Genomic DNA, 23,331 nt, shown 5'->3' with positions numbered 1-23,331 from the left:
TCATTTTATGCCTATAGGACGAATAGTCCAAAATTCCCATTGATCGATCGTATACGGTTGTGGAAAGCATTCGCCGTAGGACTGCTACAGTCATTGCAGCAAAAGGAAGTCATACATCTTATTAAGGTAGGCACCGTGGCTTCGTTCGTCACACTATGGTGTCCGTTGGCTTCTTTTCAAGTAGTGTATGTTACAAGCAATTTGTGCCGTATTCGCCCTTTTATATCACTGTTTGTAAGAATGTATCTTTTTGTTTCGTCTTTGTTAAGTGTGCTGTTCTCGAGTAAACGTAAGCTGGCAGGTGAATGACATAAGGATTTGCAGTTAGATAAGTACACAAACTTTGAGAAACTTAATATTTATTATTGGCACATTATGATAGTGAAATACATGAGGATTATAATAACTTAAATCTTATCTGCCTGGATAGCCTCTTCTATCAGCAACCAGCAAGCTGTGGGTTTGAATCTACAATAGCAGAGATGTTTATTTATATTCGTGGATGGTAGATCACTTTCATTCTCCAGCGTGAGGGCTCCACTGTCCTACTTATTGAAAGTACGAAATAGTTTGTGAAAAAGTTTTGTTTGGTTTTTAGAGTAGGATTCCTGAATTACGCAAATCGTAGTCCATTTACGGTACTTAATCTGCCATAGATTTCGAATCTTTCGTGGGTGGTATTAACACAAAAAAATTTCTGATGAAAAAAAAACAAACAAATAACCACATGACTTGACTTCGAATACGATAACTCTTCGTGATCTTTAGAAGATGGCGAATATGATTTCAACATTTCGACGCCTCATAAGAAATTCGTGATATCGTCAGTGTGTTAGGTAGTCTAATTAAGAAAGTATCACGTGAACACAAACTCAATTGTAAACTAATTATAAGTGAATGACATAATTATATACGGTAGATATATATAACCAATCTAATGTTCAGGGAAAATGAGTTCTGCTGCAAGTCTTGTTACTATCTATAGCATAGAAGAGGTATTTATCACTCAAGGAGTGTTATATTTTCCCATGGATGAAGAGGTTACTAAGCCATGTGCTATGTTTCAAACTTTTAATGTTCTACACATGAAAAGCTTTAAATCATACACATTAAGTGCATGGAAAATTACTCTTCTATTGTTAGCCAACAATAATGGTATCGATATGTGAAATTGTTTATTGTGTGCTTGATTACCGTATTTAATGTAAATCAATTTGTTTTATAGTGTTAAGAAAACTATAAAACATGCGGTGATCTTTCCCAGTTGGATAGGCAAGTTAATATAATCACCTAAATTATTGATAATTCCCATTGTCATTATTTGGATCTATCGGCACATCAGTGCCGTGCATGAGGTAGAGATGAGGACTGAGATAGACGTTTATTGGTTTTTTAAGAGTTGCAGGTGTAGTTGTTTGGGAATACTTCTAAAGGAAGGCTATTCCAGCGAAAAGCGAGGTGGATGGAGTAAAAGAGGATGAAGAGGAGTGGGTTCAGTGTGTTTGCAATTGCATAGTAAAGGGGTGCTGCTGATGCAGCTCTTGTATTAATACCTGCAACAGAAAGTGGAGGAATGATCATTGTCAATTCAGGGGAGCAGTGACCGTGGGGAGTACCTGTGGAACAGACACAGTGCTGAAACACTGCGCCTGTGAGATAGAGGCTAAAGTGAGTCTGTAAGAGAGGGATTATTTACGAGCCCAGTGCACGCTTCTGGACGCCATTAAGGATTTTAAGGGAAGTTTTAGGTGCACCACCCCGACCATGTGAGCAATATTTTAAACGTGGACTTATTTGGGATTTGTATATTGTGAAGAATTCGTTGGATGTAAAAAAAGCCCTTGAACGAAAGAGAAGCCAATTTTCTTGGATGCTAAGGAGGCTATTGATGTGATGTGTTTATGCCAAGAGAGACTGGAGGTAAACGTTAGTCAAAGAAGAGAGATTTGATCTTGTCTGGTGATTTGTATATTACTGAGGGTAAGGGAATGTGAGTTGAGATCTGTTTTACAAGATAAGAGGTGTTTTGATGGCATTGGTATAACAAGGTTGTCCTCGCCTGACTGTAGGATAGTAATATAGCCTGAGATATCAGAGTACTGCATCGTTTGTCGAATGAGTAGAATGATCGAAGAGTAATGTCGTTGTGGATGGGATTAGTTTTTATTGGGAGTAGGTCATCTATGTACACAAGAAAGACAGTAGGTTATAGGATAGAGCCTTGAGGCACTCCAGCATTGGAGGTGAAGCTTCAGGAAAGGGGGCCATCTACCATGATTCGCAGAGAACAACAAAAGAGAAAGCTGGTTACCCAATTATAGAGGGTGGTAGGGAGACCGAAGGATGGCAATTTGTTGAGCAGGCCACAATGTCACACACGGTCGAAGGCTTTGGAAATGTCAAGGGCGAAGCAAACGTTTCTCCGAATCTTAATATATTCCATATATACAATAAATATTTATATGATAAAATAGTTGTCCTATTTTTCTAGATTTGCATTACAGAAATAGCTTGGTAATGTGTTATTTCACTGAAATATAGAGCAGCAAGCCTTTAGTTTGGCAATGGTAAGTTAACAGAATGGAGGATATTATGAATCCATCCATATTTTATAGCCAAATATAGAAAGAAATTTAAAAATTTTTCAGAAATTTTCCAGAGCTTATGAAAACAGAGCCATCAACATCAGAGTCGCCTTGGTTTGCACTGCCTAAAAGGTTTGCAATTTCTCTCTAGGAGCCCGTATGTTCGCCTTTTATTGATGCTTCGATTAGGTTTCACTGGCCTGACAGCTGTTTTGAAATATTGCAGAGAGAGACCAGGCAGAAACCTGGAAAGCAAAACACCATCAACAGAAGTCTCACTGTTCTATATTTCAGTAATTGGATTACGCACGTACCGAGAGTTTGCTTATGATGAATTTAATTTTTTGACATAGGATTTCTATACTGAGAGAGTATTTGCTCTTTAGGTTTCTGCATATGATGTGGGAGAGAAGTGACGTATTTGTGCACTATTTTTTTTTTCAATTAGGGTTACTTATAAGGCCAGTATTGTCAGTAAGAGGCTCTTATAAAAATCGTAATCTATTCTTCTGAACGTTACTCACTTTTCCGCCATTTAGAATGTTTACGAGAAGTGGAAGTCCTTGTCGAGTTATCAGCACATTTTGCTGTGGTCCGGTTGGTAGAACTTCGACTGGAACGATATGGAAGAGCAGAATTTGTCGTAGAAGATCAGGATTATTTCTCAATTCGTTTAGGGAATTTTCCGGGAGAGCCTCAAAGGCGTCATCACTTGGAAGAAAAACAGTGAACAGACCTAGAAGCATTAAACATTTGAAAAATATTAGCATTCTATAAAGAATAAAGCAAACGGTAGATCTACTCTCTCTCTCTCTCTCTCTCTCTCTCTCTCATTATATATTATAGAACAAGCACTATTAAAGAGAATCATTCACTAAGTATTTGAATTGTTCCGTAGAAATAGATTGCATAACGAATATAACGTTCCGCATATGTATGCATGTAGGGTGTTCTCCTATATACGTTAGCGTCCTTAAATTAGAAGCATTGATTCTTTACTCATCTGAGATCCCTCTGATTGCCTCCATGCAAAGCTCAATTTCTACTTAAATGGATTTTTTTACTTACAGGTTAACATTCTTTTTTTTTATAGACGTGCTTGTCTAATCATAATCATAATTATAAAAATTTCATAGATTTCGTCTAAATCTTTAAGAATACGTTTTTGGTAGCCCATACCATCCGTTCTAATTCCAAAATGCGCCAAATTTCTTTCTCTTCTTTCATTTCCTTTATTTTCAGTTTCTAAAATACCTTCATTTATTTACATTTAATAAAAATATAACCTACAGATATACAATGCTAATGAGGTTCTATCTCTCCATAGCCATTCGCCTATTATCATTGCTAGTGAAGCAGGACAAAAACTTCCATAATTTCTAAAATTTATGTCTGTGAATATGAAATGTTAACAACGACAGAGTATTTTGAATAATAAAGTAGTACTTGCTATTCCTTAAATTTTATGCATTACGAATTTATTAGAATCTATAATTTATATAGATTCTAATAAATCTCGGACAGCAATTTGTTCCATAAGATAAATATTTCACTACAAAATTTTTCTCACTCGATCTCAATTTTTATTTTATTTTTCATTCATATCATGGTACGTATTGGACGAGAACCCCATTTTCTATAAAATAAGTGAATGCCCATGATAACCGAGCTAGGCCGGATAGATTGGTATCAAAGAATTGTCAACTAAAGTCACGAGACATGAATGTTTATTGTCATACTCTAGGGTATGCTCAGATTTGTGTTCTGTGGGAAAACAACTGGGTTTTCAAGGTAGAGGAACACGTTTTCTCTGTCTAAAGACTGGCTTCATTTAAAAAAAATTAGAAAACATTAGAGCCCTTAACAATAATTAAAAATTTCGAGTTGGGTATTACCAAACCAGTAGGAAAACGAAACTGCATTTTACGAGATGTGATAATCAAGTACACTCAATATAAATTGACTCTTTGCCGTTGCTTTGGCCACACATTATGATTTAATGCGATTGATTTTCTTGCATATATTCTCTGATATAAAAGACTCAAAGAACTTTTAATAAGAGCTTTTCAAACCGAAGGTGAATTAAAACCCCCTTATGAGACCTGCATCAAGTAGATCTCATAAAGCAGTGGCAAAATCTTTACTTCTGTAAACTCTGCTTTTCATTTACAGAAACAAACCTCCTAGTCTCGTGATGCAGTAGTAAAATAATGGTGCTACGTCTTTCAGATTCTGGTTTTCGAGCAGCGAACGAATGTACAGCGTTGTGAAAGGTGGATGTAAGTGTAACTATGAAGAGGTGGTAAAATAAATACGAGTCTCTGAGGCATAAGCAGTTTCAAGAGGACACGAAAGACGTGAAAAACGATGAAAGAAAAGAAATTCTGTCATCTTTTCACATTCTCCCGAATTTTTGTCTTAGATTTCATGGTGTCAAATCTGTGATGAAAACTAAAGATCTAGTGAGAAGTTTTTGCTTGAAAACTTACATAAAAATGTGGAAAGAACGAGAACTTTAGTTGTATTGTCTACATAAGATGGCAACACATCAAATTTTGAGATGCTGAGAAGAGTTTGCAAGAATAGTTGGACATGAAGAACGCTTATGCGGTTGCCTGTATAGATTTTGGTAAAGTTCTTAGTTCCATAATGTTAGACAGTCAGAAGAAAAGCCATCTTAAATTCTCTACTACTAGTTCCGATCACAGGAAGTTTCTTTTTTCTAGGTGTTTTTTTCGGTCTATTCCAGAATTAGTCGATTTTTAGAATTCCCAAATTTTCAGCGTCTCAAGTACTTTAGTGCAAACAAACAGGTGTCTTTGCCCCCTCCAGGAAAGGCGGAATTTTAACCCAACCCCTAATAAAAACCATCTCTAGAACTCGCACTATTTTAGATAGTAAAACACCAGTTAGGGTGTTTTACTATCTAAAACCACGAATCTGAAATATGATCTAAAATCACGAGATAACATATAACCTTCAAATACTTCTAAATCATTGGTAGTCACGAGCTTAGTTATTTTTTGATAGCTAAGGGGGTGAAGACCGACTGCACACTGCTTTTCAAAAATTAGTTAATTCTACTAGAGCACTGATTACTCACTTTGGTTAGTAGAAGGAATTAGAAGATTTATTTACGTTATTTTAAGAAAGTCCATGTTTTCCAAAAGATGCATTTAAAAGGTGAATTTCCAGGATGGAAATTTTAGCCATCAAACTGTAGAATCAAAACCTAATATAGCATTAGAATTACAAAAGAATGACACGTCCATTTCAAGATACAATGCTCTTTAATTTTCAAAATATCCATCCATGCATTTCTTAATTCTTTATTTTTGCCTTTAATTACATTACTAATACGTATTGCATTTCTCTAAGAAAACACAGTTTCACACGTTTTGTGGTATGGTATATAAACTAAACCAGTTCTCTTATCTGAAATTGTTAAGCATTATCTTTCCTGATTGCTGCGATCACAACCTAATCTTGATTATTTCGAATATATCAGTGTATCATTCTGGAATGTGTAAAATAGTTAACATAACAGTAATTAGTTAACAAAGTGTAGAATTTAATGATTTAAATGCTTTTTGTTTAATACTCCAACATTAAGTTTCGAATACGAATACTTACTCTGCTCTTTTAGAAGTATAAAGTGAAACCACAGTTTAAAAGAAACCTACCTGGTTGTGAGAGAATGTCTTCTAATCCTGCTACGCGGAAGAGTTCAGATACCACAGTTAGGTGAATTGGACGTCCTCCGATAACAAGATTCGGGTTCCTCAAAATCTCAAGTGTTGACCTTTCAGGTTGAATTTGAGTTACTGCGGGCTTGCCTGAATAAACAACGCCAGAAGTTGAAGGAGGTGGAGGAGGAGGAGGAGGAGGTGGACGGGGCGGTTGTCTTCCAGGACCAGGTGCAAATGAAGGAGATGGACGATACGGTATCTGTTGGATTTCTGTACCAGGAGGTGACGAGATTATGGATGGCTTAACTCCTGATGACGGAGGAGAACCGTCTTGCCTTTCTTCAGTAGTCGGTCTAGTTCTTGACGGGTAGCGTGCTGCTGGAGTTGAAGATGTTGGTGTTGGGAAAGATGGTTGTGATGTCTTCGGACATTCTGGACGGCCATCGTTAAGTTCATCAGGTCCACGACAACTACTAGAGATTCCAGGAATTGGAACTCTAGAAGGTGGCTGGTCTAACGAACATAACGGACGAGTATCATATGGTTCTCCAAGTTGGCGACATCCTCGAGGAGCTGCTGGTCTCAACTCGCCTGGCTGTGAACACAACGGCCGTTGATCGACAGGCTCTCCTGGGTTTCGACACCCATCAGGTAGTCTTGATTGAACTGTTTGCGAACACAGAGGTCGGCGATCATAAGGCTCTCCTGGTTGTCGGCAATCTTGAAGCGTTCCTGGAAGTCTAGGTTGAGATGTTTGGGGACATAAGGGTCTGTTGTCGAGTGCTTCAGTAGGCTGTCGACATCCTTCAGAAGTCCCTGGAGGACTGAGCTGTTCTGGTTGTGGACAGAGAGGTCGCTGATCAATTGGCTCTCCTGGTTGCCGACATCCCGAAGACGTTACAGGACGACCGGATTGAACAGGCTGGGTACATAAAGGTCGACCATCGGGTGATTCGTCAGCTTGTCGGCATCCTTGAGGAGATGCAGCAGGTCTCGGCTGAACAATTTGCGGACATAAGGGTCGGCGATCGTATGGCTCGCCTGGTTGCCGACATCCCTGCGGAGATTCTGGAAGTTGGGGTTGAAGTATCTGTGGACATAGAGGCCGACGATCAAATGGTTCTCCTGGTTGTCGACATCCTAATTGCGTTTCTGGAGAGCTGGGTTGATGCTGAGTCTGAGGACACAGTGGTCGGCGATCATGTGGCTCTCCTAATCTTCGACAGCCTTGTGAAGTTACTGGAGGCTTGGCTTGGCTTGTCACATCACATAATGGTCTGTTGTCAATTGGTTCACCAGGCTGTCGGCATTCTTGTTCTGAAGGTTCTGCAGATTTGGATTCATCTGGTGGACACAAAGGTCTACTATCAAATGGCTCTCCTGATTTTCGACATCCTTGGGGAGTTTCTTGAGGACTAACAAAAACAGGCCGTGGACACAGTGGTCTTCCATCAAATGGCTCTCCTGGTTGCCGACATCCTTGAGGAGTTTCTCGAGATCCAGGTGAAATAAGCTGCAGGCAAAGTGGTCGAGCATCAGGTGGCTCTCCTGGCTGCCGACATGTTTGAGGAGTTTCTTGAGGACCAACAAGAACAGGCCGTGGACACAGTGGTCTTCCATCAAATGGATCTCCTGGCTGCCGACATCCTTGAGGAGTTTCTCGAGATCCAGGTGGAATAGGCTGACGAGGGCACAAAGGTCTGCTATCAAGTGGCTCTCCTGGTTTTCGACAGCCTTGAGGAATTTCTCGAGCTCCGGGTGAAACAGGCTGTCGGCACAAAGGTCGGCTATCAACTGGCTCACCTGGTTGGCGACATCCTCTAGGCAATTCAGGCTGTTGTGATCCACCTGGCAGAGGACAAAGTGGGCGTCTGTCAAACGGTTCTCCTGGTTTACGACATTCTTTGATTTCTGGAGATTCCTTTACTGGTTGAAGAGGATATGTACCGTCTGGTGGCGGACATTCAGGTCGACGATCTCTAGAGGGATCATAAGGCTCACCGACTTGTCTACATCCTTCTGTAATAATGTTAGGCGTTGGCTGTTGGGAATCTGGTCCAAAAGGTTGACGGCTGTCAGGAAGAGGACATTCTGGACGATTGTCCGTTACTGAATTGAAAGCTTCACCTGGCTGTCGACAGGGTCCCACTAATAAAATACCATCAGGTTCTAATGGCTGCTGTACTTCCGGTTGAAGACATTCTGGGCGAGAATCGGTGTTAGGATCATAAGGTTCTCCCGGATTTCGGCAATTTTCACCACTGACTGTGAAAACAAACACTGGAGCTGGTGGGTTCTGTGAACAAAGAGGACGGCTATCATAAGGTTCATTTGGTTGACGGCAATTAGTTACTAAAGACCTATCAGGTTGCACAGGATATGTGGGTTGAAGTGGGCGCTGCTCCGGAATTGTACCTTGCTCGGGTCCAGTTATTTGCGATGGTGGTTTTCCAATTTCTTGCTGTAAGATAGCTATCCCAGGTCGAGTCTGCACTGCTGGTTGGATGTATGGAGGTCTTCCAAATTGAGGGGGACTGCCTGGTTGGGTATATGGAGATCTTGTTGGTTGTGCAGGTATAAATGTAGGTCTACCTGGTAATGAAGGCTGAATGACTGGAGGTCTACCTGGTAATGAAGGCTGAATGACTGGAGGTCTCCCAGGTTGAGTAAATGGTGGCCTACCACCAATTTCTGGTGAGATGGGTTGAACAGGAGGCCTTCCAGGTTGAGCAATGGGCTGAATACGTCTTATAGGTGTTTCTAGTTGACCAGGCTCGCCTTCTGGTTTAGGTAGTGCATCAGAAGGAGGCAGAACACCTGATCTCACTGGACCAGGACCTGATGGAGGCAATGGTTGTTGTCGAATTTCTGGACGTAGTTCAGCTGGTGGTCTAGATTGGCGTAGGGTTAGTGATGGAAGGTTCCCGTCTTGAGTTGGACGACTCCCAGTAGAAGGTGGCAGTTGTCGAATTTCTCCTTGTGAGGGACCTTTACAATTACAATCATTCATTACGTCTGGAGACAGAAGAACACGGTTAATGTAATGTACCACCCCGTTTGTAACAGTGACATCAGGACGAGTGATTGGAATACCGTTTACCGAGATGAGTCCTAAAGAATTAAAAATAAAAATGTGTCAAGAAGTAAAGAACTTATATAAACTATTCGTATCTAATTAGAGAGAATGTCGCATCGTCAAGTTTTAATTTTTTTTCTTTTATGAATAAATAGAATTTAAAAATAAAAACTGATGAAACTGAATTTGCAGTTTTATGGAATATTATCTAAGATGTCAATTTTTCCACAAAATTCCGAGATTTTCATAATTCCCAAGTTTCATATTGCGACTATGAGAGTGGATGCGTATCCATGATCTTTACGTAAGTGTTTACGTGCTTCATTTAACCGTACTTTACGTTTGGAATGCTGTTATTTAATGAAAAATGATAAAATATCTCTATTTATTAATAGGGCAGGGAAAACTGGTGCTTGCACTATGCATGTTTGCCAAGAATTTTTTCGGAATTCCACACTACTTAAAAGTTATGATCTCGAAGGAATAGTTTTTTCACAGGTTCCTGTGCCTTTCTAAAAATCGAGTAAAAAAGGCATTTTGACATTTTATGTATTATTTCTTTTCTATTAATAAATATTCTAGAATTTCGCTTAATAAAAGGGTATAAACCATCCTACTATAATATTGAAAACTCCATAATTAAAACATCTTGAATTTGTGGTAACACATGATTCTACTAATACGTGAAAGGTATCAACGGTAATTTGAATTATTACTCTTAATACCGTGGAATAGCATGCTCCTATGCACGTTTCGATACATCTCACAGATTTCATGATAAGTACACATCTAGATACGTGGTGATCAGAGAAAAATGCTGATTTGGCAATCATATGATGTGAAATTAGTCTTTCAATGATCTGAGTTGATATTTTTAAACCATTGACAGATTCAGAGAATGCATATTTACGATTTGAAGTCCTTTAAGACAGAAATATGAAATTGTACGATGTATATAGTCTTAAATTATGTTTACATGTAGGCATATGTAATCTAATAGATCGCATAATTCTAATCCATGGACATTTCCCACAGTATGCACTTGTTCTTGTTCTAAAGCGTATGTATTAGAGGTTCGACAGGAAGGCCTGTCTTTTCGTAAAGTAGTTTTCCATCTTCATATTCAATACGTGCACGCACACACACACACACACACACACACACACACACACACACACACACACACACACACACACACACACACACACACACACACACACACAGTTTTTTGTTTTGATCGGGTCGATGTGTGTTAATGTTGATGATATCACTTGGTTGTTGCACAGCAAACCAGTGATACCACCTCAACGTTATCTGTAATTCTCCTGTACAATCTTATTTCTACCACAGTTACTCCTATGAACAATTTTGTCCTAATTATTTTTATACACTTTTGAGAAGGTGGCATCTGACAGTCTAATACTCCAACAGCTTCCATAGTTCTTGGTAGTGATGCTGGCGATTGTACGCCACCAATAATCCCCTCATGTTACTTTGTGGGAATTCCCAATCTCGATGAAATTTGAAACACTTTGGTGAAACTAATAGATTTCTGTTTTATCCAAAAAAGTGAAGACCAAATAAAAGAACTGAAAAATGAAGACAATTTTGCCTTCATTCAAAACATGTAATTACAATGCACGAACTTTAATAATGAATAATTTGACTCTTTTTTTTTAAAAAAAAAAGTCCTTCGATTACTGATAATATCTGATTTGTGATACGGAGGATATAAGCGGAATATTTACCTCTTTGGATAGAGAAGTTGAGTGGCTGATTTCCCATTGCAGGTAGCTGGAGACCATCTGTGATTCCTATGGTGTACACAGCTCCTGGTAGAATGTGATTCATCAATATGTCTATGGAAGGCCAAAATAGCAGTGGGTTATTAATTCATATCGATATCATGGCTATTAAAATTATATCATCAGAATATTAAGATAGATAACATTTGAAATAGTTGTGTGTTATTGATCTTAAGTGCAAACTCACACGACATTAACAAGGAACTGGCAGATAAAAATGTAATATTTAAAAAAATATAATTAACGGTGATTACATTAAGAAGAAGGAAATGACATCGAAACTACCACACTGTTTTTTTTGTTTGTTTTTTTCATTAAAGAAGGAAAGAAAAAAAGATAAATAGACAGATAGAAATAGGCCATTCATTTTCAATCTTAAAAACGTTTAGATTCCTAAGCAAAAGCGTGTGCAGTGAAAAAACGCTCCTAGATGAACTACAGATAAACGCACTGCATGTTCAATATGACTCATTGATGTGCTCTCAAAGTGTCACCGGAAAAGATAATTTTTGTCCTCATTCAGTGTAAAAGGCAATATTGCCAACATATTTGATAATGGGTTGGTTGGAATTCGAAAATTCAAATGTTTCCAACTGATTTAAATTTTTGGAAATAAAAGAAGTCGGAAGGTATTAGAATCGATGGGTAGGTATCTATGTGTTTTGTTTTTATTCCAATGAAATGAGAAAATGGCTGATAGAAAAGATGCAGTGTGAGAGTGCATGATCAAGGTAGGGAAACTGTCATTGCTATTCCATTTATTCGTTCTCTTTCTTCGTACGTTATGTCGTAACCGACTTAAAACAATTAGGTCTTAGTCCTTAACCTGGCCTTACAACTTTTTTATGAAATTCTTATTACAATGAATTAAGGAGAGGGGAGAATGTTTTGCTTTCAACATTTCTGATTTTTTTTTCCTTCTCGAATTTCATGCAAACTCTTTGATAATGTTAACTCATCGCAACTGCACATGTAAAAATGTTTTAGATGGTCAAAAGGGAAAGAAATTGTTACTCTCCGAATAAAACAGTTTCTTAGCTGGAGCTAATTGCAATGTAAAACAAATAAGCTCATGACAGTTAATGGCCAGACAGTTAGGATTTCGACTCATATATGAAAAGTTTAAAGAAAACAATTATTGCTGCTATTTTCTTTAGATTTAGTATTTTTAAGTGTATCATCGTAAATTATATTATATTTTTTTTTTCGGAAAATTCCCCACTTTTCTTTAGATTTAGTATGTTATTGGCCGTATCATCATAAAACGTTAATATTATAATTAATTTATTATATTATGTACGAATAGGGTAAATGAGTTTTACCGACCGGAGTGACACCACTCCCTTGCTGTTTTCAAACAAATAATGTTTGTTTTCCAGGGAAATGTTGCCGATTTATCTAACTCTTGGCCCACCTAGTGTACTATATAAGAGACTAGTATATTTCGAGGTTTCATAAATTGATTTGTCATAAAAATGCGATTGCATTTAGTCTAAATATCGACATTATGCTTGCTTCTGTGCTATTACTACCATCTGTACAAAATAACAAAGGAGAGAAATAATGCAAAAATCATTTGTAACAAACTTTATTTTTCCACGAAATGAACTTCAAAGAGAAAGCTACGAAAGATGCAGCACAACACAAAAGGGAAATACTCACTTTCTGCAAATGTCGAATTTCTATTTAGATGCTCCACTAAGTGTGGAGGTAGATGGTTGAAGGCATCGTCATCAGGAGCAAACAGGGTATAAGTGCCACCTAGTGAGAAACAAAACTACTTAGAAATTTTTGCATGCGAGCTCTGATAAAATAAAAAAAAGGTATAAAAATGTTAGTGCAAAATACGACTGTTTTTCTTATTCGCAGGAAAAAGTGCATATTAATATACGCCTTTTAAAGCGATTGAGAAGAAAAATACCGGGAGGGGAGCGGTGTTGTGTGTGTTGGGGAGGGATTTTCTTATCAGAATATTTTAATTCGCAATGAACATTTAAAATGCGTCTTTTTATGCTTTAAGGGTGGATTAAAATTATATAATGCTACGATTTATAATTATATGTTTCTGAAATATATACGTGAAAAATATTCGTTTATTTTCCAACCTATTTGCTTCACGTTCTACTTTTTTTCTACAGCTTTCTTTTTTCTTTCTTTTTTAACTTGAAAATAAGTAAATGTAACAAATAAACTTGAAATGGATATATAATAAAGAGGGATATCTTTTTTGCTATGCTATTGGACTAACTGCATTACTACTATAATCGGAGTTAGTCCACTGCATTATAGTAGTAATATATTACGGTTCTTAGTCATTCGTGAATGGGAATGTCATAGAAAAATTAATAATGTGGAAGAATAGAATCCAACTTTTATGTTTTAAATTTTAGTAATGACTATTCACAGGATGCGTGCTTGTAATTAATAATGGCTGGATACAGTTAAGGAAAACGAGGACCTTACGTGGTTAATCGTGTCAGGACAAAATTACACAGAAAAAAATTACACGGGATAAAATTGCGCTGCAAAAATTATACGAGGACGAAATTACACAGGGACAAAATTACACAGGGAAGAAATTGCACATTTTTTCATAGATAAAAATACACTAAGAAAAAAATTAAAAGGAAAAATAGGAAAATATTTACACAAGTAATTTCGAAATTACGAAATTAAGAAATTACACAGGGAATTTTTCTTCCCTGTGTAATTTCTTAATTTCGTAATTTCGTAACAAAGAAAAAAGTACATAAACAAAAAATTACGCATAGATAAAAATACACAAGTAAGAAATTACACATAAAATAAAATTTACCAAAAATTGTACGAAATTTATAACCAGCAAGGGGTAAATCACTAGTGCAGATTTGGGCAAGGGGATTAGGGAGGTGGTTGAGTTGGAAACTCAAAATGATGTAGTGATTAGCTACCCTAATTAGTACTTACCTCAGATTTACAAGGAATAATTTCCTAAGATAAAACCAGTCGACAATTGTTAATCACCATGAGCTGCTCAAGAATTTCTAAGAATTATTTGGGTGAAGGTATATAAGTAAATTTTTGTCTTACATTCTTCAGTTCTAGTTTAGTGACTCGTAATACAACTAGTGTATAACGTGCGAGTTAATAAATTTCGTGATTAATTTTTTTTAAATTAATTTTTAATTTACCCATGGCTGATTTTGAGTACGGCATTAGTAACAAAGGTGGTCAAATTATAATTTACAAAGGATTCGAGTTTGTTTGTCATCGTGAAACTGCTATCGGAACTATTCATTGGCGTTGTGCAACCTTTAGAACTTTACATTGTCGATCGCTGCTCCATACCAGAGACAACAAGATTATCCGCGAGTCTTCAGAACACTGTCATGTTAATAAGACTTCTGAATCTGAAGCTCATCAACTTGCAAATCAAATGAAAAGAAAAATGTCGAATCCAGGCGCAACGGCTCATGCAATTATAGTTAACAGTTTAGTGACCGTATCAGACTGATTAAAAATGTGCCTACCGAAGAAGAGCTCCATGACAAGGCGATTAAATAGATCCAAAGCTAAAACAATCGGAAACGTTCCGTCAAATCCAGATAACAAAAACTTTGAAATACCAGAGAAATACTCTAAATGTATTATTCATTCACGATTCCGGGCGGGGGGGAGAAGAAGATCCAGAACGTATAATACTAATTGGTCACAAGACTCTTCTAGATCAACTTGTAGTTAACGATTTTTGGTTAGCAGATGGTACATTTAAAGTGGTTCCAGAAATATATCATCAGTTATACAGTACCCATGTCCAATATGATTCAGGCGTCGCTTTTCCTTGTCTACTGGCTCTTCTACCAGGGAAAAAGGACGAAATATACGCGAAGATGCTGAACATGTTACTGGAGAAACTTCCTCAAGCTCGACCACGAAAAAATTTGACTGATTCTGAAACAGCAGCAATGAATGCCAGTAGTATAGGAGCCACTAGTGACCAAATGCTTCCGGTGGGGGTGGCTTCATGAGTTAGGAATTTCCCTGAGGGTATATGTGTCAATGACTTCAGTTCTTGTGGTTTTTTAACACTTACCCTAAACAAAACGGCGCATAGACTTTCCCACCAAGGTTGGGCAACAGTGGGAAAAAATTAATAGAGCGAACCAATTAGATACTAAAGTAAATTAAGTAGTCCACTAGCTTTTCTGGTTATTTACAGAAATATCTTTCAACTCCTATGTTTTGTGTGTTTTGTGGTGTGAATATATGTTAGCCACAGTAACCTATAATGAAAAAGTGAAATGTCTTTTCAGGCTTGTGTTTGTGTTCTGTGAATATATGTTAATCAACAATTTGGAATATTCAGAAAACCTAGATAGTACCAAGATGTTCCCATTCTGGAAAGAAATGTAAGTTTTTTTTTTTAACTTGAACATAACAATTGATAATTGTAATACAATAATCACTGTTCGTATGTTTTTTGGTAAGCGTAATTCTAATACTGAATAGTTTTTTTTTTCGTAAGAATAATCATAGGATACATATTAAAGTATCAACATGGATACATTAGCGACTTTTCATGTCTAATGTGTGTGTGTGATTAAGGACACCATTACAATTAAATTATTCAGAAAACCTAATCACACCCGTCATCACGACATACTCTAAGAATTCCTACCCTTTAACAGTAAAGAAACATCGCAAAATGTATTGGAAAATTAGTACAACCATCTATAGAAGAAAAAAAAACTGTATGTTTGAGTTACATAGCATATAATTAAATTATTCAGAAAACCTCGAGAGCCTGTGTAGCTCAGTGGATGTGGCGTTTGCACACCATCGCGCTAGGCCGCACGAAGGAAGTCTTGGTTTCGAGTCTAGTCGGCGACTAGAGGAAATTTTTCTAAGCCTTTTTTCGACCGGTTCCCGAGTTAGTCGATCTCTGGCACGGGCAAGCAGGTTTTTCCTCCCGGAAACTCGGGATTTTCGTCCTGTAAACTCAAGAAAATCGACCGTAGAACCCACATTATTTCAGACATTAAATATATTGTGTTAGGGTTAGAGACCACGAGATGGCGGCACATTTGAGCCGTCTCTCTTCACTGCGTACCGCTTAATTAGTGATAGCCTTGGGCCATCTGTCTCTGATTGGGTACCAGTGGAGATTGAACTGCCCACTAAGTCTCCAAAAGTTAGATAGGGCTAAATGGCCTCGCCTACTCCCGTATATACGGGAATAAAAAGGCGTTAGCAGATTTTTTTTTTTTTTTTTAGAAAACCTCGAAAGACTGTCGCCATCATGAGTTAAAAACATGTATGTTTGAGTGACATAGCATATAATTAAATTAAATTATTATTCAATGACGGATGTGTGTCACCCTTGGAAAATTCCAAGATATCTTATCTCAAAAACAAAGCCCACAATTCCATAGCCAAACCAAAACACCATGTGATATCACAGAGAGACATATGTTCCCCAGAAATTTCCAATCACATAACGTCACGATTCTTATCTCTAAATATCACCAATCACACCACGTGATGTCTCCGACAAGCGAGGGCTCCAGCGAAATTCCAAACATTCCAAAATCAATAACAACAAACATTCACATCATGATTCCTTATCTTATCTTGATCTGGTCAGAAGTGTCCACCAATCATGGCATGATTCCTTATCTCTAATATATCTCCCTTTTCCATTCAAAACAACAACGTCACTTATTTGCAACTAACAAATGACGTCACTTATCTACATCTCATAACAACAAACATTCACATCACGATTCTTTATCTAATCTTCATCTTCATCTGGTCAGAAGTGTCCACCAATCACGACAGATTCCTTAACTCTACCATCACTCATAATCCCATACTTGAACCAAAACACAAGAACTGAAGCCATTGACACATATGCCCACAGGGAAATTCTTGACATTCTAAACTCATGAAGCCACGCTCACCGGAAGCATCTGGTTTAAACTGTCCCACCAATCACAATACGAATCCTTATCTCTACCATCACCCATAATTCCATACGCGAACCAAAAAAAAATTACCCACAATTCCATGCGCGAACCAAAATACAAGAACTGAAGCCAATGACACATATACCCTTAGGGGAATTCCTGACTCATGAAGCCACGCCCTCCGGAAGCATTTGGTCACTAGTGGCTCCCATACTACTAATGCCTTTCCGTGCCGTGTTTGAAAACATCGAAATTGATGGCTGCTTTTTCCACTTATCACAATCTATTATATGCAAAGTAAATGAATGTGGACTGAAATCTCTATATTAATCCAATCAGCCATTTGCAGTACACATTGAAGTGTTACAATCACTTGCACGTTTGCCAGAAGAAGAAGTGTTAGAAACATTTTTAGAAGTTGCTGATCTGTTCTCTAATTTAGACGAATATAATGAACAAATCGAGCAAGTTCTCCTTTACTTCAAACGTAGATATATATTCGAGGTCGACAGCTCAGGAACGGCACTTATAGACAACCTCTATTCAATATTTCTACTTGGAACCATAGACACTCTGCAGCCAACCGTATAGCTAGAACTACAAATTGTATCGAAGGATGGCATTATGGACTTCAGTCTCTCTTTCAGTGTTTCCATCCAACTGTTTGGAAATTTTTGGATAACATTGTTAAAGAATTATCTTTACAACATACAAACTCTTTGCAGCATCTATCCGGTCAACGAAACCCAGGACGTCGTATTACATTTCGTTAAAACAACGTATTTCAAATATTGTACAAAATTACGACTCTAATAGACAATTGGATTTTTTACGTTGTATAGCTTATATGACTTAGTGTTTGTTTTTTATTATTTTTATTATTACTACCTGTTGACTTTAATCAAATTAAAGTCAACAGGTAGGTCTTATAAAGTATTACAAAATTAACGGAACTCTTATCTGAAAAATAAATACAAAATTCATCATAAAAATTTAAAAACTCTAAAGTAAAAAACTTCGGTGTGAATATTCAAATTTGTGTAATTTTTTCTTAGTGTATTTTTATCTATATATAATTTCATCCTTGTGTAATTTTGGCAGGGTAATTTTATCCCGTGTAATTTTAACATGTAACCGTGGTTAATATCCTCATAAAATAAACCTCAACTAGGTAACTTTTATTAAGAAGTTGCAAAAAATAAATTTTATTAGTTTCTTAAAGAAAATGGTGACTGATAAATAAATAAATAAATATAGTAAATAAAGCATCGTCACATTTTAGGAAGGCCAGATTCAAAATGAAAATTTCTTTGTAAGATTTTTGAAGTGAGCTAATAGAATAGGCATCACTATGAAAATGCAACTTTACTTGTACAACATTTCCAGACAGTTCAAGAATAATTGATGGGGAACGTATATTTTTATGTATTTCTATCAATACATTTCTGCAGCACTGAAATCTGGATACCGAATAGTGAAGACCTTGGTCGGCGCTAACGAATTTGGTGATTAGAAAAGTGTCTGTTCGAACATTCTTCATAGTGAGGTGGAGCCAAATCCAAAATTATGGAAAGTCTTACGACAAACAAATAGCATCAGATATTTCCTCACATTTTCTTCAGTCAGTAGCGATGACTTGAAAAGACCTTTCGAAAGCTGTCTAGGATACGAAGAGCCTTTTATAGGAAGTTTTCAACTGCAAGTGAGTCAGTCGGTGGTGACAAAATTTTTCCTCCCGGAAACTGGTGTTTTTCATCCCGTAAAAACAAATAACATAAAAAATTAACAAATGCAATAGATTGCCCTCAAAGGCTTTGTTCTTCGTCTCCTAATTCTAAACAATTTTTAGTGAAAAAAAAATAGCCTCTTGGCTCTTTATCGTAATTCTAAACTCTCAGATTTTTCTAATATCTCCAATAACTCAGTCGTAATTATTGTTTGTTCTGACATACAAAAGGTGTCTAACAGTTGGTTGGACTGCATACGTATCCCGATTTTCACCATTTCTCTGATGTTTACCATGTGGTTCGTATTTGATTTCTAAAGTATATAAATAATCTGAACTAATTAAAAAATGAGTTGTGCAATAACATTCTTATATGGCGACTAATGTTTATCGGAGCAACGAAACCCAGCTTCAGTCTCAGAATCACTTCAGAAATGTGTCATCCGCTTTTAGAGTTTTAAGACTGCACGAACGTTTTTCATTCTAAATTGTCAGATTTTATTGAACTGCGCAACTGTCGACGTATATCAGTTGTAGTGGTCAAAAGGACTATTTTAATCGAAATATTATGCTCCAAACAGTTCTTGATTCAATTTTTGTGATAATGATCATACAATGCAACTTTCGTTTTACAATTCTCTTCGCATGTATGCCTGATATACTATAAACACTTTATTTATTGTGATTTATAACACATAATTGTCTTTCATGCTGAATTATATTGTACGTAAAGCAGAATTGGAAATACTACAGAAATTATTATTATTATTATTACTACTACGTGGCACCTCCAAAAAAGACCAAGGATTCCTCTTGGGAGGACACGCTACACAACCTACCATCTGTACTACTCAGTCTTCCAACTACACACAATGCAACTGTCTACACAACTCCTCAACAACACACAGCGCCATCTACCCACTAATAGCAGATTTTATCTGTAAATTGCGTGCGTACTAGAACCGATTTTGCCTATATGCGAAATGAAACACGTGTTTTCGAGAGAAAAAACTCTTCTACCTCCGCATGAGATCAACTAACTCTCCTTCAACTGAAAAAAAGATCATATAAAGATTCCTCTCATCACGACGGGAATTGAACTCGGATCGTTTCCGGTCAAAGGACATGATGTCTAGTTGTTCTTCCATTTGTTCAACACATTTTTATTGTGTGTGCGTGTGCGTGCGTGCGTGTGTGTGTGTGTGTGTGTGTGTGTGTTAAATGAATTAGTTCATTTTACTTAAATGAACTAATTCATTTAAGTAAAATGAATTGCGTAAATTGCTTGTGAAGATTATATTAGATTACCTGAAAGACGACTTGTGAAACCCGAGGATGCCAGAATCTGATAGAGTTGATTTGAAGTAGTCCTGATTTGACCTACAATATCATATAAAGCTAATGGATGGATGGGACGGTCAATGATGTGCACTATAATATCACCAAACTGTTGATCCGCTTCTAGAATCTTAGATCCGGACACTGTAGTCGTCTGTAAGAGATGAAAAAAAGTATTAGTTGAATAGATTTTGAACTTGCATACTCAATCATATACAGTATGTTAATATGTGTATATATTAATGTGAAGAAAACACTCCATATGTTATGAAAATGTTCTCATAATATTTCAGTGATATAAATACTTCATTGACATATACAAATGTCATAAATTGCTAGTCTCGTTCTCGATTAGTTAACACCACTCTACAACCAATAACTTGATGGTTGGAATCTCTAACGTGAGGATGTTGTTGAATATCATTAGGTGAGAGACGGAATGCATTCCCGGTGTGAAACCACTGCTCTCTTCTAGAAAGTTTCAGGTGGCTTGAAAGTTCCATGTATGGCGTCTAGAGTAGGGTTCCCCCCAATATTTTTTGTGGGTGAGAGTTACGTAAATATTACAAATATTAAACATTATAAAACAGAATTAGTCCTGATGAGTTAAATATGAATCTGAGTCCTTTAACTTTTATTAACGTGATTTGATAAGCTAAACACGAATTAGCACTGGAATCTTGATAAGTGGTTACCTTTCCTTCGTTGTAGATGTTGAACCTTAATGGTGTTCCTTGCAGTGACGTAACAGTGTTCTCATCAAATATATCTGCTTGAGGAACAGGTTGTCCAACGATGTGGTAGAGGAGGAATTCCCTCAGTAATACCGGGTCACTTTCTATTTGTTCCAAGACGGGTCCAGGGATGAATACGAATGAGCGGTCAATAGGAGCGAACAGAGTAAAGGAACCTGGATAAACAGAAGAATCACATAAGAGTTTGACTTGAATATGAAAGGAAAAGGAACGATGAGAAGAAGACAGGAATAATGTAAGCAAAGCGAATAATCATAGGAGAGTGCAATAACACTTTCTTACCTATTGATTGTAGATATTCTCCAAGTCCAGCAGATCGAATTAATTTGCATAACTTGACCAGACCCAGACTTACAAGGTATTGGTAAAAACCTTCCAATCCATTGGTACCTTCTCGTTTTTGTCTGGACTTAGAAGGCTGCGTATCTACCTGAAACATACCAAGAAATTAAAGATTTATTCACAAGCATGTAAGAAAACAAATCATCCATATCGTTCCCTGTCATAATCATTGTGGCCTAATCAAAATTTGGATACGTTGAGCACGTGTTCTATAGTTTCACTTTTAGATCTATTTTATGCAATTCTCTCTGAATCTAAAATGTATCTCATATGGAGGGGGAAGGGGGGGAAGGTTTTTCCTCTCGACAAATCAAGTGTTTCTCCCGACAATAAAGCACACCGATCAAAGAGAACGCAATGCAGTTAATAGACATAATCAACTGACCTTAGTTGCTTTAGCTGTGATTCCAAACAGGGTAATCACATCTCGGATAAAATTAACATGTTCGTAAGACGCATTTCCATAGCACAGTCCAAAGAACGATCGTATTCATCATTTTGTATTACCTAGGTTTGAATTCAGTCTAGGATTGTTGTGTTTGAATTACGGCCGATGCAACTAAGGCCATGATGACAATGTATTTTTGTTTCTTACTTGCATGTGTTCTGGCGAGTATGGTTATTTTGTGGGATGAAAAACTGGGGACGGAAGGATAAATCCTTCCATCCCCGTATGAGATTGGCTAGCTCACCTTCAGTATAATAAAAAATAATAATAATAGCAATAACTTATTCGGATTTTAGACAGATGCAGACAACCAGATTTCAACACGGATATCAATTTTATCGCTGTTGATCCCTTGATGCGATATTTATCCACCCTAAATGGGACTCTCTCTCCCCAGCAACAAAGTTTGTTGATTTAAACAGTACCGATCTCAAAATCATCACTCAGCCTCTTTGTTCTTTGATCTTAAAACATTCACTCACTGATTCAGTCAAAACCAGTTCTCGAAAAAACTTGAGGTTATAATCTACTGTTAGTCAATGAACAGAGTTCAATGTTTTTTTTTAATCTCGCTTCTCTCTAACATTATATTTCATTGATATGTGACACTCGACTTTTTTACTTGTCTGCGTTCTTTATATTCCAATATCTGCTTTGACAATTTATGCTGTCTGCTGGGAGTCGCACGCTCTCATTGTGGTTCATGTGATTTTAGGGTCACCGTGCGTCATGGTACGACATGTTTCTCAGAGCACTTGCTTCACATATTGGAAAAACAACTGCTACAATTGAAGAATTCGATCTATCAGTGCACGAAATATTGCTGTTCGATGTATAATTCAATCACATAAGATCACTTCTGATAACAGGCATTGCATGCACTTAACTCTCTAAGTGAGGATTTGTGAGTCTAATACGAAGTATGATTATACCGGATTCATTGTGTGATCGGGATGCATGCGCTGAGGGGAGGTGGGGGTGATAGTCTGCAGAACAATGTCAACACGCTTAAAACAAATTGAAAGCAAGTAATGCCATCTAGAGAATACATTTATAAAGATTAATAGTTCTCCATACAATTGAAACGCATCTTCATCTAAGTCGATACATTTTTTTTTTGTATGTAAACATTTACTCTTCATTAAATGACCAGGAAAAACTAGTAATTGTCTGGTGAGTAAAGAATTCATTGAAGCAAATCATCTGATAGATAAATATCCCCATTATAATTCAATAAAAATAGAATTATTACTTACATTTTAGGTCAATAGAAAGCGTGGGAGAAAGAGTGAGCACGCGCGCGCGCGCACACACACACACACACACACACACACACACACACACACACACACACACACACACACACACACACACACACACACACACACACACACACACACACACACACACAGGGGAGCCCACCAGATATTATGGTGGGATGATCCAAATATATTGAGTAAGAACTCGTGGACCAAAAAGAGGCAATCATCTTGATTGTAAGGGAAGTGACACTCCCATGGTCCCCTAACCAGATCTATCCTCTCCTTCTACTACCTTGAGGAAGATCCACTCACTTTAACCCTTTCTATAAAAGGGTTAAAGTGAGTGGATCACTTTAACCC

At 37.1% G+C, this 23,331-nt stretch overlaps 1 protein-coding gene across 1 annotated transcript in view; it reads right to left on the bottom strand.

The window, feature by feature from the left end:
• Positions 1–23,331, bottom strand: part of LOC150108488 (uncharacterized) — a 67,391-nt gene that overhangs the window by 17,392 nt on the left and 26,668 nt on the right. The window contains exons 3-9 of the mRNA XM_090415896.1: positions 21,202–21,349; positions 20,860–21,074; positions 20,135–20,318; positions 12,818–12,916; positions 11,099–11,209; positions 6,269–9,385; positions 3,110–3,321 (exon numbers count right to left, since the gene is read on the bottom strand). Of these exons, the coding sequence (XP_090272022.1) occupies positions 3,110–3,321; positions 6,269–9,385; positions 11,099–11,209; positions 12,818–12,916; positions 20,135–20,318; positions 20,860–21,074; positions 21,202–21,349 (4,086 nt within the window). The remainder of the gene's footprint in view (positions 1–3,109; positions 3,322–6,268; positions 9,386–11,098; positions 11,210–12,817; positions 12,917–20,134; positions 20,319–20,859; positions 21,075–21,201; positions 21,350–23,331) is intronic.

Source organism: Typopeltis vanoorti, chromosome 3 (assembly GCF_054136105.1).
Source record: "Typopeltis vanoorti isolate ZY-2024b chromosome 3, IOZ_Tvanoo_1.0, whole genome shotgun sequence".
In the NCBI taxonomy this organism is placed as follows: domain Eukaryota; kingdom Metazoa; phylum Arthropoda; class Arachnida; order Uropygi; family Thelyphonidae; genus Typopeltis; species Typopeltis vanoorti.
Note: the sequence above shows the minus strand (reverse complement) of the source record. Positions and strands in the feature narration are given on the sequence as shown.